Here is a 17,949-nt window from a genome sequence, read left to right as displayed (position 1 = left end):
CACAGGTGTCGCTGTTAACAAGCATTTCTGAAAGTTACAAATAGTCCCTTTAAGAAAAGTATAATTAAGTATTCTTGCCTTATAGGCCTACAGAAAGGTATCCTCAGCTTGTATTTACTTTTTTGTAGAGGAACCTATTAAAGTGTATATTCACCCTCTGTCTGAAACGCTTCGTTTTAGCGCCTGTCTCTTTAAGACAGAAAAATATGGTGCACCTTTGCAAAGGTAGTTCTCAAGCTGTGGGTGATATATTCTAATGAGGCTGCATGTGACATCGGAAGGGGAACCAAATCTGAATGGCTTGTTGAATCACATGTTTTCTGATCTAGACAGCCCACAAAAAAAAACTGACTGGGTTGTCTTTTTCCACAGTTTGTGGGATGGTAGGCACTCCAGATATCAAACTATATGTTCACAAGCAGTGACAAAGTGACTTTTTCATGATATGTCCCCTTTCAGTTAGTTGGAGTTATTACACTAAAAGATTTGTCCAAGATATGTCTTTGTCATTTGCTGTTCTGCTATCCGTCTGTCTGCTCGCTGTCACAGTATCACCACAACTCAATTGTCACTCTGACAGAGACGCGCAATGATTGGCTGTGCTGCACTCTGTCATTGACATACATGCGCATGATTGAACAAGACTGGACGAGCCAGACAGAATGACAACCATCCAGCCTGCTGCTGAAAGCTGTAAACTCTGCTCCAAACAGAGAATAACTGTCTCGTGTGAGAAACCCGAGGCGGTGTGTGTGCGTGTGTGATTAGTGTCCTTTGTGGAAGTCTTATGCTCAGTGTGTGGCAGCTTTAAATGGGCTTGGTTCAACTATTATAGAAAGGCAACTTAATTAACAGCATTGATTTATCTACATATTTAAGTTATTCAAAGACAAAATCAGAGTTTATCCAGAATAAGTCTACATTTTCTGCCCACTAAATCCAGAATTTCAGTGACACTTAAATATAAAGATAGCAATTTACAACAGCCTTATGTTACACCTTTGCATTTTTCTAAAGCCATTATTAAAGCATGTCATTTCTGGAGGTAATCAGCAATTCGGCATGTATGTTTCACTATATGTACCGTAATGTTTGTAGTAGTTACACTTAATTTAAAGAGGACCTATTATACTTATTTTCAGGTTCATGCTGTACTCCTGACCTCTGTCGCTCAAAGCAAATTGCTCATAGGCAAAATGTGATTCATGAGGACTACTCATTACTGTATGTAATCGCCCTTTCATTCAGAAATAAATCGAATTGCAACTTGCCACATGTTGTGATAATGAGACAGATTTACCATGCATTTTACTGCCACTTGTGAGATGACGCTGACACCAATGACTAATCTTGTATATTGTGAAATGGACTGTAAAGATATCCTTACATCTTAAGAGCTCCTATCACATATACATTATATCAAACAACTTCGACCATGAAGGATAATTATGAGCCACTCCACCGACGGGAATTTGCATTATAAATGCTCTCTGTCACTTGCTGAACCACATATGGATACACTTTAGATGATTTATATATTGGTAGGACCATTAGTTTACTTTGGCCGGTGCAGAGCGATACCGCCACGGGGAGTGCAATTTATTTGAATCATTTGGCTTTGTGCTGTCATGATGAATGAATGTAGTTGGTGGCTGATAGTGTTGCCCCCCCAACAGCGGTGATTTGGCTAGTGTGCCTGTGTATGTTTGTGCACTGAATGTATGTGTGTTTTGTCGCCGTATGGCATCTATCAACCTTCAACAGAATACTGTGAAGGCGTGAAGAGACCAGCGGGTACAGATGCGCCTCTAAATGTAAGCAAATGGCATTAGCACCTAACTAGACATCCATTAAGTGTGTGAAAGTAAAATGTAGGTACTAAACATCTGTGGATAGCTCCGCCTTCAGCCATCCGCCTCTCTGTCTGGCCTCTCTCTGCATTTCAAGTTCCATCCTTGAAATAAATGACACTCTCCGCAAATCTTCCCCTTTTATTCTGTACATGCTCCATATGGTGCCACTTGTTTGGAGGAGTTATTTTTAGGGCCCTCTGATTCCTGAACCTGAGAAACACTGCTGTCACTCACATCGTCTCTGCCCTTTTTATGTTTGACTTCCCTCTGGTTTCGCTTGCTTGCTTTTATGTGTATGTGTGTGTGTGCGTGTGTCGAGTTCCACACAAATTTAGTATTCTCTCTCTATCTGCAGTTTTTCACCACATCTCTTTACTTTCGTCTTCTGTCACTTTGTTTGTTCTAAATTCATCGACAGGGGCGTCTCATTGACCAGCCACAATACCAAACGGCCATGAAATAGCACTTAGCAGACATAAATATCAATAATGTTGGGAGCACGCTGGTCCATTTAACCCTTACTTATAACTTGGCACTCTGTATGCCAACATGTTACTGGGCTGAGTGACTGGGCTCCAGTTCTCACCTGCTCTCTCTACTTTAACCGTCCTTCTGCTTCGGCAGGGATGCAGTCAGAGACATGAAGCGGTTCAGCCCTTTGAAGCGAAGCCAACCCGACAGAAGAATGATCAAATCATAATTAATGAGAGTGAGAGCGTTGACACTTAACAATTTCACAAGCACACACTGTGCCGGCACACATGGCCCGAATTAAAGGAATCACACATGGAAGAGAACAACCAAATGTAAATCAGTAGTGCGAGCCCTGCTGGTCTGAAGAGCAGCTTTGTGCATCATAATTTGGGACATTTGTTTTTACAATATCCTGAATGTCCAAAATATATATTTAATAATATTTAGTATATTTAGTATTTTTTAGGGCTGTCAAAGTTAAAGCGATAACGCGTTAATGCAAATTGTTACACCACAAATGTCTTTATTGCTTTAATGCAACTTGCGATTTGTAGGTTGTAGCGAGCTCCGTTTTAAAACTAGAGTGAAGATACTGGTGTCATATGAAATTAGATTAAGATTAAGACTAAATAAACTAGCTTGTAGCAAAGGAGGCAACATTTTGGCAGGGAAACACCATCATGGGCATTTTCAAAGGGGTCCCTTGACCTCTGACCTCAAGATATGTGAATGAAAATGTGTTCTATGAGTACCCACGAGTCTCCCCTTTACAGACATGCCCACTTTATGATAATCACATAACGTTTGGGGCAAGTCATAGTCAAGTCAGCACTGACACACTGACAGCTGTTGTTGCCTGTTGATTGTATGTATGATTTGAGCATATTTTTTATGCTACATGCAGTACCTGTGAGGGTTTCTGGACAACATCTGTCATTGTTTTATGTTGTTAATTGATTTCCAATATTAATTATGTACATACATTTGCATAAAGCAGCATATTTGCCCACTCATGTTGATAAGAGTATTAAATACTTGAAAAATCTCCCTTTAAGGTACATTTTGAACAGATAAAAAATGTGCGATGAATTTGCGATGAATCTTGATTAATCATGGACAATCATGCGATTAATCGTGATTAAATATTTTATTCAATTGACAGCCCTAGTATTTTTATGAAGTCATGTGATAAGGTGAACTGAGGTCAAAGCTGATTGATCTCTCTCATAAAATCTATATCAATCTCAGAAGAGAAGATGGGGAGAAAAAGAAGAATAAAGAAAAAAAAAGCTTGAACTCCTTATCAGGAAGATACCCTTATTATTTAGTGAATTCATTGTATATACTAATTACACTATCAGCTCCGTGACCTAATTTATTTGTAGTGTGCTAGCATGAGATAAGACACGAGGCCTGTTATGATGCTGCTCCAATACAGACAGAAACACAATCTCTCTGTTTGCTGATGCCTCTGCGCCATGAAGTTTATCACCACGACGACGACGTGCTATACTTCTGAAATATTTCCATTCTGCTGCATTTCTCAGAGATCTCAGCATTGTCACTGTTCTCTCCCATTTCCCTTTCATTCACTAGAAGAATAGTCAGGCAACCTTATGAGGTAATATCGCCTGCAGTGGAGCCGGGGAATGGCAAATGAGACAAAATCTATAACGTTCTGCGGCAGGCTGTGAAAAAAAAAAAAAAAAAAAAGAGCAAATATTCCCGGGCAGAAGTGTTGCTGGTCACAGCTGTCGGCAGGACTGTTCATGTGTGAGTTTGCTGTTCCGTCAGAAAAATAATGGCAGTAATCAGTGCGTTTAACAAGTCAACAGAGACTTTCTTTTAAAATGGTAATGAGAAACAGCTTGGGTTTTGTGCCATTATTGCCGTTTCTTTATCCTTTAAGAATAAATATTTGCATTTGTGCTTTTGTTCCAGCACTGTTAATTAAAATAAATATGCAATCACTGACCCATACTGGAAATGTCAGACGCTGATGTTCTATTCAGAGTATTCTTCAGCTTGCTGTGAAACCAAGGCTTATATAAACTAATATAAATAGAGAATGATTTTTATGTAAAACTTATCATTTATTGATGCTGCTCCTTATTTTGGCATTTGGTGTTGTTAATATTGACTGATTCTGTCTACGTTGATCAAAAGATGCCTGAGATTAAAATATGATAACATATTAGGGATGTAAATCAAATGGTGTGCTCTGAACCGATAGGGGCAGCATTCAAATAGTTGCAGTAATATTAATGCAGTTATTTTTACCACATCATCCAATATTGAAGCCTGGCAACTTGCATGACTTGACAGTAGATGGGAAAATGACGAGCTAAAGTTAGGGACCATTTCAACAGTGCATTTTTGTCAATTAAGAAATGTTCTCTTTTTTTCAGAGACACTTCAGAACAACATTACACTTGTCAGGCATTACTCATTATATACACAACCTTCAATTTTTCAATAAAAGTCATGCAAAATTAGCAGTGTTAAAAGCTTATCTCGCTCTATTTGCACTATTCATCTCCACCCAGACCATTAAAGGTACAGTGTATAGGATTTGGCGGCATTTAGTGGTGTGGTTGCAGATTGCAACCAAATGAATACCCCTCCGCTCACTCCTCCCTTTCCAAGACTGCGGTAACGTGCGCCGCCGAGTGCAAAACTGTGGTAACGCCGTTCACCTCACTCAGAGGCCATGCTTACCACATCCCACATCAGTTCTGTGATAGTGTTAAAACACGGCGGAGCGACATGGCGGACTCCGTGAAGAGGACCTGCTCTAAGTTAACGAAAACACAACTATTTTTAGTTTCAGGTGATTAAACACTAATGAAAACATAGTTATGAATATTATATTCCATTTCCGCTAATGGCTCCCCCGAAATGCTACACACTGTGCCTTTAACAGTCCAGCCCGTTCTCATTCCCAGGGCGTCAAATAGCAAGGCTTTATCACGGCCGGTGGCGTTCAATACAGCCACACAAGGCATTCTTTGGCGGCGGTATGAAACGCACCGGGCGTTCCATTAACTACAATGTGAACCCATCCATGGCAACAGTAAACGCTCCGAGAAAGTGCCGGGAGTGTGGTGTCGTATAGTTTAAAGCGCGAAAAGACACACTGAGGATGGATGGGTCAAACAAACACAAGGCTTTCATCCAGGAGATTCATCCGGTGTTTGCGTCCTGTGCGTTAAGTTTCACTTTCACACTACAATCAGCTGTGCATTCGTGTCCTGTGTTCACAACCATCAGTTTCATTTTCACTGTACAAACATAGTAGTTTAAAGCCCAACCATGTAGTTCTTCCCTAAACCTAATTAAGTGGTTTTATTGCCTAATCCCAAAGTGACACCAAGGGCAACTATAGTGGTTTTGATGCCGAAAATAAGCGGTGATATGTGACGAGTTGGGATGAGAATGTGTTGAACAGTCACACATCTCAGTTTAGACTCATACAGATATTTTGACATAAAGAGATACAGACACAGATAGCAGTGTGTTACACCCCTATAACATAGTATAAGTATAGTATAATATTACAGATCCTTCATATTACAGATAGTGACTCCACAGGGCGATAGCGACACTGCACGCACGTTCTCAGTCGAGTTTTAAGCCACGCTCCTCTTCGGAAGGATGAGCCCTTTCAATCAATAATCAAATATATTGCTTCACCATTAATAACCACCGTGTGCATGAACATGTAAACATGTTTTTGATTGTGGAGTCGAGACAGTATTTAAAAGCAGCCAATAGCGCGAGCGAAAACACCAGGGTGCTTATCGAGGTCTTTGGAGAGACACAGGAAATTGAGTTTGTCCAGTCTAATTATGGGCAGAGTCACGCAGCTCTACAGACGTACCATTTCCCTCCCATTAGCAGAGATGTGTTATTCATGAGGGCAAATCTTGTGTGAACTATGCCTCACTGATATTCTACACAGTCACTTCTCAGTCTGCCAGGGGACCCGAGACCCATTGTGTTTTATTCATTTATTTATCTATTTCCGTTTCTGCGACCCCGAAGAAAAAAGGGGGCTCGGCGATGACGAGGTCACAGGGGTCAAACGTGCTTGTGAGGAGCTATCAATAGCACCTGTTATCAGTAAGGAAGCTGCGCGGGGAGAGACTTGGAGGTGAAAGACTTGTGACGACTCTGATAACACGCTGCCGCAGACTCCAACCGGAGATAGCTGCACCTTTTCCTTTCCAAAAACACATTATCTCTCTTTCAGAGCCTCCCCTTTATTCTGCCAAATTCCAATAGGCACTATTGGCATATATATGCTCCGTTGTGGCCAAAGCTATTTATAATAAAATCTGGGCTGAATGGCTCATTGTGTGAGCGCACAATGCAGTTATGACAAACATTAATTTCTTACATTTTCATTTAAGGACAGCATTCCCACACAATACTTGTTTTTTCCTCTGTGCGGAAAACCAGTCTCCCTATCCAAAGCCGTGTAAACAAACGCCATTCAGCCTTTTATGCTTGTCACGCTGACATCATTCATTCATTTCTAAACCTGATGCATGTGTTAAAGCAGCATTGGGTAGAATTGGAGCAAATTTGTTTAAAAAAAAGTTATTTTTACAAAGCGATCACTATATCCTGATAGTATGAGACAGTTAATCTGAAAAATTCATGTGCCTCTGTGTCTTTCGGAGCTCCTAATGGCTTCTGCAAAATTTCACAGACCGGAGGAAAACAACCAATCAGAGCCGAGCAGGAGCCTTGCCGTCTCTGAGCAGCTGTTAATCACCTGTGAACTCCGATCAAACGGTCAGACTAGGCAGCGCTGATCAAATATGAATCAATATTCTGTTACTGCAATGCCTATTTCTTGGCTCAAATGTTTTCAGAAACATCTTGTAGTGTACTGTTTAGCTGTAAAATGAGAAATTTGTGACCCGGCAGCTATGTTGAGATCAGTTGAGGAAATACCAACCACCGCTCACCAGCTGGAGCAAATTGTACATCTTCACAGTGCACTACAAGATGTTTCTGAAAACATTTGAGTAGGTGTTGAATAGGCATTACAGTAACAGAATATTGATTCATATCTGATCAGCGCTGCCTAGTTCGACCGTTTGATCGGAGGTCGTGAGTGATTGACAGCTGCCTCCGTTGAATGAACAGCCAATAGGAACACTCTCTCTGAAATGACCTGTGATTGGCCAAAGTCTAGTACAGTCTAGATTTTTTAAAGCCTGAAAACAGATCCATGAGGAGGTGCAGAAGTCTAGTTTTCTCTCAGAACACTTGAATTACAATATACTGAAAGGTTATTATGGAATTTTTGCCCAATGATGCCAAAAACATTCTGCCTACTGCTACTTTAATGCTTGGGAATGTTTGCCTTTGCGTATCCACATACATGCACTATATGTGTGAATGCCTGTGTGAATTTATATTTACATCTGTGTTTAAAGTAGTGTTTGGAGGTGTAAATACATTCAGTGCTGAGATCCGGCAGGTGTTAAAGTCTCCAGTGGAAGTGTGAGTTATGCCAGCTTCAAAAGAGAGCACACGTGCCCTTAGTGGGGCTGAAAACAAGAAGAAAGTGCATGCTTCTCCCTCACTCAATCTGCAGGCAGAGAGGAGAGTGCATGAGATACTTTTAATAGCATCCACATCATAAATTCACATCTTCTAAAGCCTCATCAGGGAGGAAGTTTAAAGATTTTGTTCATGGGGAAGGAACAGAGGAAGATATTACATCCCTTATCCACCATGTTTTTATGGTTTTCTCTGCAAACAGGGGTATCTGGCAGTAAAGCAGTAAAAACAGTCATTTAAAATGAACACATTAAGCAGGGTAACAAAACTATTACTTTGTCCTGACAAGCTGAGGAGACCGAGAGAGGAGAAGAGGCCCATCCTTGTGTCCGACGTGATTATCAGATCACTGATTCAAATTGTCTCGCTATCTGGGCGGCATCTACGTCCCTGTGTATCACCTTTATCAATGTCGGTCTCGCAACTGCTCTGATCGTTCTCCTGTTAGAGATCTGCTACCAAATTCTATCAACATGCATGATGGAAAGTGTTAATTGGAATGAGAAGAAGATCGGTTTAATGAATAATGGAATCTCTTGGATGAATTCCTGCTGAGGCAGGTGATTAAAACAGGTATCATTTAATATCAGAACAAATGTAGAAGCAAAAAGAGAGATTAAATTTGTAGTATTTCATGTGTTCTTTATAGAAATGCTTCTTTTACAAGAGTCAAGATTCTAATAAAATGTGAAATACCCAGTGCTTGAAGTGGAAAAAAATAAGTGCCGCTTATACGCATATTGTTGTGTGTGTATCGGCCAGTATCAACAATCTCTTGCAACTTATTCCTGTTTATTCATTATATCTTTAAGCATTTTATACTGTGTCAGTCATAATCAGTTGTGATTTTATTGCTATATTATTATACTTGGGCCAATAATATTCCAACTGGAACATTATAGGGTTATGGTGGTGTGTTTGTGTATAGTGTTAATAGTTACAGTGCTTTTGTAGTATCGCTCTATAATATATTATAGGATGTCTATAGGCTGGAATCAACAGCAGCCAGCAAGACAGGCAGGTATGCATGCAGAGCTGAGGTGTGTGAGCTCTTCATTCAGGTTTTAGGAGCATTGTCCCAGTCAGGATGCTCCTACATATTATACAGAGACACATTCTGAATTTATACAGTTAATAAAAGAGAGGCTACTAGGAGATATTAGGTTTTGGGCTCCTCCTCCAAGAACATTTGAGGGTTTTTTGACATGAAACTAGTCAATTTTACAAAATTTTAGACCATTATTATTAGTAATTAAATGATTATTTTATTATTCATCACATATCAAAGCCTTCTTCTGAACTTTCAGTTCTTCTGAAAATGTTTGCCCTAAAAGAGAAGACTTTTAAAAAAAGTTGTTATAACCAGTTCACTAATTATTTTACAAAAAGGACGTGAACATTGTATCGATAAATTACAGCACCCTCTTTCTCACCCACCCCCTTCTCCGTGCCATGCGTTGGCTCGTCCAGATGATGCCCACATATATAGTTTTTATGGTCATACTTATTGGCATCGGCGCAAATACACTGACACTGCCAATGTTTCGCCTAGAGAACCTGATATGGAGAGGGCAGAAAAGAGTACCGGCAGCTTGTGAGAAGTTCCGGTACGCAAAAAAAAGTCACGGTATGTCAAGGAGTAAAATGAAGAAGTGGCGGTACAGTGTAGCGGTGAGTACCTGCCCACGCTAAGCACTGGAAATACCAAATATTTGCAAAATACCTCCCAACCTACCTCCCAATGCCTCCCAAGTACCTTGTCTCTGCAGCTTAATGCAAATGTTCCTCAGACAGCGGCTGTAAAATATACTGTGTCTTGTCTTGCTTATTCGTCCGATACATAAACCTTTATTTCCCAAGAGCAATGCAAAACGGTTATGCCTATTTACTCAGTCAGGAGGTGCCATGCTTGATACATCTCCATGGAAGTGGTGAGTAGAGAGAATGACTGAGATAAAAGCAGCTGCAGAGTGACAAAAGAGTGAAACATTGTTGTGACAAATCTGGTTATAACCAGTTATATACTAAAGGATCCATGTCATGATGCAGGTCATGACATTAAGATGAAAAGTTTAAATAAAGCCAAGGCTTATTGTAGCGCCGTCATGGCATATCATGATCTCCAACATGAATATCCATACAAACACATATGAAAACACATATTCAGAATCAACCTTTCAACAGTGTTCAACTGTGAAAAATCACCTCATTTTGTGGGCACGTTTCAGGTTTAGCAGGATGCATGCATTCTCACTGTTGGCCCAGTGGCAGGGTTTAACAAACAGGATTAGATTCAGATCCGTGCCCGAGAGAGCGCACTCACTGTTCAGGTGACACACAGCTCCATGCTCCGGCTCTGCAACTAGACACAGAGAATTACTGTTAAAGGTCAGAGGAGTCGGACGCTGAATGTCACAGCTTAGCCACAGTTTGGCGAGAAAATACATTAGATAAATACGCCTGTCTCTTGGTGGAGAGTAATTCTGCAGCTCCTGAATTTCCAGCATAAAAAGACCCAGGATTACGGGGCGAGTTAAAAGGCAACAGAGCCATATCGATTAGAGGCAGTGAATCAGACCTCTGCTATGCTCTGAATAATAAATTGTGGAGAAGACAGCCAAGGGTTGTCAGATGGAACTGGCATGAAGGGGCTGTGAGTTGTGCTCATTTCAGATGCGGCTGTGGATAAGTCACATCTCCAGTCTCGAGGATCTGGGGAATCATGTCACCGATCAGGAAGCGCCTCAGAGTGGCTTACTACAAGTTTAAATAAGCATTCCTCGCCCCATTTAACAGCACAAAAAGACTGATCACGGCCTCCGCTCGCTGCAAAGTAGTGCCGATGGATACAGGGAAGGGGATTGGACTCTTAATAGCATATCTCCCCGGTAGCAGAATATTGAAAAGGGTAATTTCTGAAATAGCAGCATAGGTGTCGAATAAAACGAGACAGTCACACCGGGGATCCAATCAGCTTCGCAAAGACATCTTGTGACTCACTGGAGCAGGTGTTATTGTTTGCTCTCTTCAATAGGCGCCTTATTGTGAGGGCCTAAACACACTCTGTGGATCCAGGCAGTAAACTGCATCAGAGAGGGTCCATATATAGCGCGTGCTGTGGCACAAGTGGAACCAATCAGAGAGACAATATTGTGAAGCAGCACCACTCTGGTCCTGACTGAGATATCTCAACAGCTATTGGATCGATTGTCAGGAAATTTGGTTCATTTGTGGTCAAGAGGTTTGCATTTGTGGTTCAGAGAGAAAAGTTTTGATCTAATGTTTGCAAGGGAACTTGCTGCAGATATCAAAGGTCCCTAGAGCAGTGTTTCCCAAACTTTTGTTTTTCAAACTAAGAGCGAATTTGTGTGTAAATGAACGTTCCTGACCGTTTTTACGGCCATTTCCACATCACATTATATCATGGTGTCTAGAAGGGAACCCTCATGTTGGGGAAACTCTCGCGAGATGGTTAAGGTCTGGTATTGATCTTAAATATATAGTTAAGGTTAGGATAGGTCGTCGGGCAGCAAGTCTCACAAGAGTTTTTGCAAGTTTTTCCAGATCTCAGATCGGATTTCGCAATTTGCGGGTTACCTTGTAGACACAACCTTATAATCTTGAATAGGTAAACCAGCCATGTCGAGGAGATATACATTTGATACACAACTTTGTTTTAGACATGTGTTATTGAAAACATATACACATGTTAAATACTTTATAAATAAGACCAAATACATGCATTTAGGCGAGTTAAGAGTCTCTTATTTTTTTCCTCTCATCAGTAAAACAAACATACGCTAGCCTTTCATATTAGATTCATTGTTAAAAGTAGGCTACAATTATCAGAACAATACGAACAGTCAGGCTCCCTCATGTGGCTAAAATGTTAAATAAAAGATTATGGAAGAAATTCTGCAAATTTATTTGGTGACCCTGATAAAATATCCTGCAACACACCTGTGGGTAGGGGTTGAGACCAAAACCATTTTTTTGTACCAGGCTGTAAACGTGTTTATTTCTGCTGTAAAGTTGGGCATGTTAACATGGGGGTTTAAGGTTGACTCGTTTTGGAGCCAGCCTCAAGTGGCCATTAGAAGAACTGCAGTTTTTGGCACTTCTGTGTTGGCTTCATTTCTCAGCACCAGAGGTTCCCGCTTGGTACGGCCTCACGGAGCCACTATCGATATTTCTCCTTTTCAAGTTTTCTTCTAGACAAGACGGCACTAACTCTGAATTTCAATTTAAAATGCTCTCACTCTGCATTTAATTAATTTTCTTTTTTTCTTTCCTTCTTGTCTTTGTGTGTGTGTGTTTGTGATTTATGTCTCTTCTCTTTCTCAACCTGTGGACGTGTATTTGTGTGTGTGTGTGTGTTCACTGCAGGCTGTGGGCTGGAGTTCCTGCTGGTTCTCTGTGGGCTCGAGTTTTCCTGGTCCTGCCCCCGCCACTGTATCTGCTACACTGCGCCCAGCACCGTCTCCTGCCAAGCCCATAACTTCCTGTCGGTCCCCGAGGGCATTCCTCCCGACAGCGAGCGCATCTTCTTACAGAACAATAAGATCCATCGCTTACTTGGGGGCCACTTCAGCACCAACACGGTCACCCTCTGGATCTACTCAAACAACATCACATACATCGAGCCGTCAACCTTCCACGGCTTCACGCTGCTCGAGGAGCTGGACCTGGGAGATAACCGCCACCTGCGCACCTTGGCTGAGGACACCTTTCACGGGCTGAGTCGGCTCAATGCGCTTCACCTGTACCGCTGTGGGCTCAGTTCAATCCCTAATAAGATCTTCCAAGGCCTCAGAAACCTGCAGTACCTCTACTTGCAGGTAGACTGTTGTTTTCTGGTTCTTTTCCTACCACTAAGACTTAATCAGGGCTGTCACTTTTCCACAAGAACAAATTAGAACTAACACATATTTATGCGAATTAATTTGAACACAACCCACGTAGCCTAATCCTAAACTATGTTGTAAAATTAATGTGTTGTTTATTCGCAGTGCCTCCGCCGCCTCACTTGACTGACAAGCTGGCAGTTGCATTTAACAACATCAGCAAACAGCCTTATCCACAATGTTTCCATCTGTGGTGTCAAATCCAAAATTCTTCCACACATTACTTCTCAGATGGTTTGGTGTCTGTCATGATTTTCCATTCTCCATTTTTTGAAAATAACATCTAGTTTACTGAAGTCACGCAATAGGTTCGATGGACGCTACCGCTGGAGTACAAGACACAGCCTATAGTGCTTATTCACAGAGAATTTTTAATGTGAACAGATGATCACAGATTCAGCTGGTTAGACTGTTATCAGGCCATTAAGTTGTTATAAGCCTCATAGATGTGGGTCAGAAGGGGCCTGCTACACCCACTGGTAGGTTTTATCATCAATTCACATGGTAGATCACTGAAAGAAGGAATTAAGGAAGACGACAGCGACCTCTAGCGACAGTAGTATAAAAATAGCAGAAGTCAGGTGTTGTAGTGCAGGCAGTGTAAAACTCAATGGGGTGGAGGTCGGGGGCGACGGATGGGATTTATGTTCACAACCTTGTGTTTGTTATGATGTAGGAGCTCTTAAGATGTAAAGAAATCTTTATAGTCCATTTCATAATAAAGAAGATAAGTCTTTGGTATTGGCGTCAACTCACAAGCTATAGTGGCAGTAAAATGCACAGTAAATCTGTCTCATTATCACAACATGTGGCAAATTCCTGTTTGATTTATTTCTGAAGGAAAGGGCAATAACATATGTGTAACCACAGTCTTCATGAATCACATTTGTTGGCCATTTTGCCTACGAGCAATTGAGTAGAAGTCAAGTAACATTGCCGCTACGAGGTAACAAAACCCTCCATCACGATAGACTGTGCCAATCAACCAGCTAGGATGTGTGGGTTAACAGCAATTTAATCAAAAATGTTGGCTCTTCACGGTAACAGTAAAGGTAGTGTTTATTTTGTTTGTGATATTGAAACTTCAAAAGTTCTTTGTACCACTTGTACACAGCAAATTTGAGACAAAATTACAATTAATGAGAACAAAGGACTTTCTAATTAGTTTATTTACAGATGAAAATACTGTGGTTGGTTATAGCAACATTCAACTATTCATCAAAATGACCAAAAAGTAATTGACTAAAAGCTAATTTAAATTTATTGTAACTACTACAACCATTACAGTACATATAGTGAAACATCAGGCCATTAAATAGGCATTATCGGTCACTATAAGCACCATAGATGTGGGTCAATAGGGGCCTACTACGCCCGATATTAGGTTTTATCATCTTTTTACATGGTAGATCACCGAAGGAAAGTATAAAAGAACACGACAGTGACCTCTAGTGATTTTAGTAGTTATGAAAGGAGCAGAAGCAGAAGTCAGGTGCTGTAGTACAGACACAAAACAGGTTTTTCACCTTGGAGGCAGGGGTTTGCATCCCGTGTGAAACCAACAAGGTGTATTTCTCTTTGTGTTCACAAGCGTTAAGTTTCACTTTCACTTTTCAAACATAGGTTTTTAAAGCTAAAGCATGATCTTTTTCCCGAAACTTAACTAAGTGGTTTTGTTGCCTAAACCTAAAGAAGCCTTTTTGTTTGTGTTGAAAACATAACGTTTCATTCAGGCAATTCATTACAATGCAGTGGGTGTATACTGACCCACATCTATGAGGCTCATACACACTGAAAATCTCATTTAATGAGCTGATAACAGTCTGATCGGTTGCCAGATTGATACTATTTGCATAGTATGCTGATTCATAACATGTATTCATGGCATGTACACACAAGTCAGTGTTACAGTAATTCAGTACAATAATGTTGGAATGAAAATTTTGCATAATATGCAGTCTTGTGATTGTTTTCTCTCTGTATCTCCTCAGGAAAACCATCTGAAGTTCCTGCAGGATGACACATTCAAGGACCTCCACAACCTGAGCCACCTGTTCCTGCACGGAAATCGTCTGTGGAGCCTTAATCAGAACACCTTCAGAGGCCTTCGCGCCTTGGACCGACTCCTTCTGCACCAGAACCAGATTGAGTGGATCGACCGCCTGGCCTTCCACGACCTGAAACGTCTGACCACCCTCTACCTGTTCAACAACACCCTGATCGAGCTGTCTGGACAGTGCCTGGAGACACTGCCCGCATTGGAATACCTGCGCCTCAACGACAACCCCTGGTCGTGTGACTGCAAGGCCCTGTCACTATGGGAATGGCTGAAGCGTTTTCGAGGTTCCACGTCTTCTGTGGGTTGCCAGGCGCCGGATGATATGGTTGGGAAAGACCTCAAGGAGCTGCGCAGGGAGGACTTCCCCAACTGTTCACCAACTGTACCGAATTCGGAGTCCAGAGCCCAGACTAATAATTTATCTGGCACGGTGAATCCGTCTATGAATCGCGGTGTAGTGGTGGGCTCTGGGGGGCAGACCCACCTAGTGCACCCTTCGAGGCCCGGCCGTTCTCGGAACTGCACGAAGCCTCGCATCAGGGTGAGCAAGGGGAAGGGTGACAATGAGGTTCACCACTCAAAAGAGGTCATGGCAGACAAGGAGGATTCCTCCCCAGATTTCTCAGACGGGGGCAAACATGACCACACGTCCCCAGACGGCACCGTCACGCGGAGGAAGCACAAGTGCACCCCCCGGACCACTGTTCGCCCCCCTAGTGGGGTTCAGCAAGCCAACAATAGGGCGACCTTATCCCAGCCATCACTACATGTCTGTGCCCTCTTTGTGGCCTTGATAACGACAAATATTGACTTCATCCTCCGTTGACCTTCGGAGGGTTTGGCAAAAGAAAAAGAAAAAAAACACAGCTCTCAGACCCTCTCTTGCTCCTGCACTACAAGGCCTGTGTGTCTTTTATGTATGTGTGTGTGAGTGTGATTATATGTGTAAATGTAGTGTAGGGAGCTTTACTGTTCAGACTGAAACGGGCATCAAAAGCATCAAACATCTACAACAGAAAAGACTCGCGGCACAAAAATCGAAGGGACTGAGCGACGGAGAATGATAAAAGACGAATGCAGACCAAGCTTGCACTGCCACTTATGCCAGTATGATTTCATCTTCATACGTCTTAGTATCTTATGTATTTTCTAACATCTGTTTTTTCACTCAACTGGAGCTCAGATAACCAAAATTGGTGAAAATAGAGAAAAGGGGGAAGAGATGACGCAGCAAACGGGGTAAAACCTGTGAGCTAGTTAGCTCTGAGACAGATAAGCTAGGTTTTCAAGTGCTCCATCCAGCTTTAATTTTCAGTTGACAGTTTGTAAATTGTTATCAAGAGGCAAATAGTGAGTCGATGACCCCGTAAAGCCTCCGGCGTCAGTCCTATCTTGCTCTCATCCTGTCTGCCAAGTGTATTTTGTCCGAACAATTGGCTGTAAGTGTTTCTCGCACAATGAAGTAAAGTGTAAGCACGGCAATAAATTGTCGAACAGTATGAGACATAGGAATGTGCCATTATCACAATGGAAGAAGTTTTAAGGCTATAAACAGAGCAGCCATTAGCTCATACACTATGAAGCCAGAACAAATTATCTCTACATAACGCTGTTTTTTCAGGTACTGTTCCAGCTGTTCTGCCTATTTAAGAGCATTTCTCATTTGTATTACATCCCTACACACACACAACTCCGTTTCCATCTCCATTCACACCACTTCTCTCCTTCTGTGCAACTGAATATTAAGCTGTTAATTGTCTCGAGATGGCGAGGACCGCCGTGCGCTATTTTCATTCGCTTGGGAAACAATGGGAGATCAAGCTGTGAATATTGAAGAAGTCTGTCTATATCTTGTGTCAGATGTTGTTCATTTGATTTTTTCTAAGACACAAAATGGACCTCGAGACGGATCCCTGCTGCGCTGCGGGGGCCGACAGGAGCCTTAGAGGTGGAGGGTCAAAGGAGGGGGGTTTTCTCAGTTTCCCGGTGAGGTTGTTGCTGAACTCATCCCTCCTCGGCGAGGGCGTCCCTCATTGAGAACGTGAGGAACACATTTCTTTTCTTAATACAAGGAATACAAGACTCGGGAGAAAAAATGTGTGTGTACCTTCAAAGACTCAATAAAAGATTCAAACATTCTGAATGGAGCATGGCAAAACAGGGATCATGCGGAGAGAATTATGCCTCTTAATTAACTGACATGATTGTCCATGGATGTGGGGATCCAAGACCAAGACAATCGCTTCGGAAGTAACAATGCAGGCCGACAGACAATTACGGGACATCTCGCTGTGTACTTCTGGAGCTTTTGTGCCTCCCTTAAATCTACTGATAAGCTGGTGTTTGTATCAATGATGTGAACTATAACAATGGAGACAAGAGGACTTCTTGCAGTGCTGATATTAATCATTTACTGTATTACTATGAGAAAAACAATATCAGTGACATCGACGATGATAACAGGGTTTTCCGCTCCTCCCGTCAGGAGGAGTCTTTCGATTTTTTTGATTTTCTGGTGATTTGTTAATTTACGTATTTTCCATGTTATATTTTTAGAACCTTTTTATTTGTTAATGCACAATTCCTCACCTCCCGATTTCTTGTTCTACTGTATGCCTATTCATCTTCTTTTCTTTGCCATGATTCAATTGTTCGGTAAGTTATCATCAGAAAACAACAGTACAAAAATGTTTATAAAGATATTAAAATCTATATCTTCTTATGTCTACCGTTGCAGTCTGGGTCTGTTTATTGCTGCGTTGTTTGGAGAAAGTAAAAGGCACGCTCGATCCCCTCTTTCTTTCCCTTTTATTCATTTAAACCAGAAATTGATTATGTCAGCAAATATAGCTTTTTTCCGCACTGTTTCCCCCTCTATCTTTGCTCGAGCTTGCAATTTGTCTCCCCTGATCAGACCTGCTGGCTAAACTAAAGCTGCTTCCTACAAACAGATACTCTTCCTGCAGACATCTAGGATTTATGTACTATATACAATGTAAATATTAGTGAATAGAATAAAAAAAAGCACATTTTATCACCACGCACAGAAGTTCCTGACAGGGTAGGGAGAAAAAGGAAAATT

At 41.5% G+C, this 17,949-nt stretch overlaps 1 protein-coding gene across 1 annotated transcript in view; it reads left to right on the top strand.

Annotated features, from left to right (window-relative positions):
* Positions 1–17,595, top strand: part of rtn4rl1b (reticulon 4 receptor-like 1b) — a 180,959-nt gene extending 163,364 nt beyond the window's left edge. The window contains exons 2-3 of the mRNA XM_037774537.1: positions 12,291–12,742; positions 14,800–17,595. Coding sequence (XP_037630465.1) covers positions 12,291–12,742; positions 14,800–15,693 — 1,346 coding nt within the window. The 3' untranslated portion in view covers positions 15,694–17,595. The remainder of the gene's footprint in view (positions 1–12,290; positions 12,743–14,799) is intronic.
* Positions 17,596–17,949: the final 354 nt, after the last annotated feature.

The sequence above is a fragment of the Sebastes umbrosus genome, chromosome 7 (genome assembly GCF_015220745.1).
Source record: "Sebastes umbrosus isolate fSebUmb1 chromosome 7, fSebUmb1.pri, whole genome shotgun sequence".
In the NCBI taxonomy this organism is placed as follows: domain Eukaryota; kingdom Metazoa; phylum Chordata; class Actinopteri; order Perciformes; family Sebastidae; genus Sebastes; species Sebastes umbrosus.
This window is presented reverse-complemented; position numbering and strand designations above follow the sequence as displayed.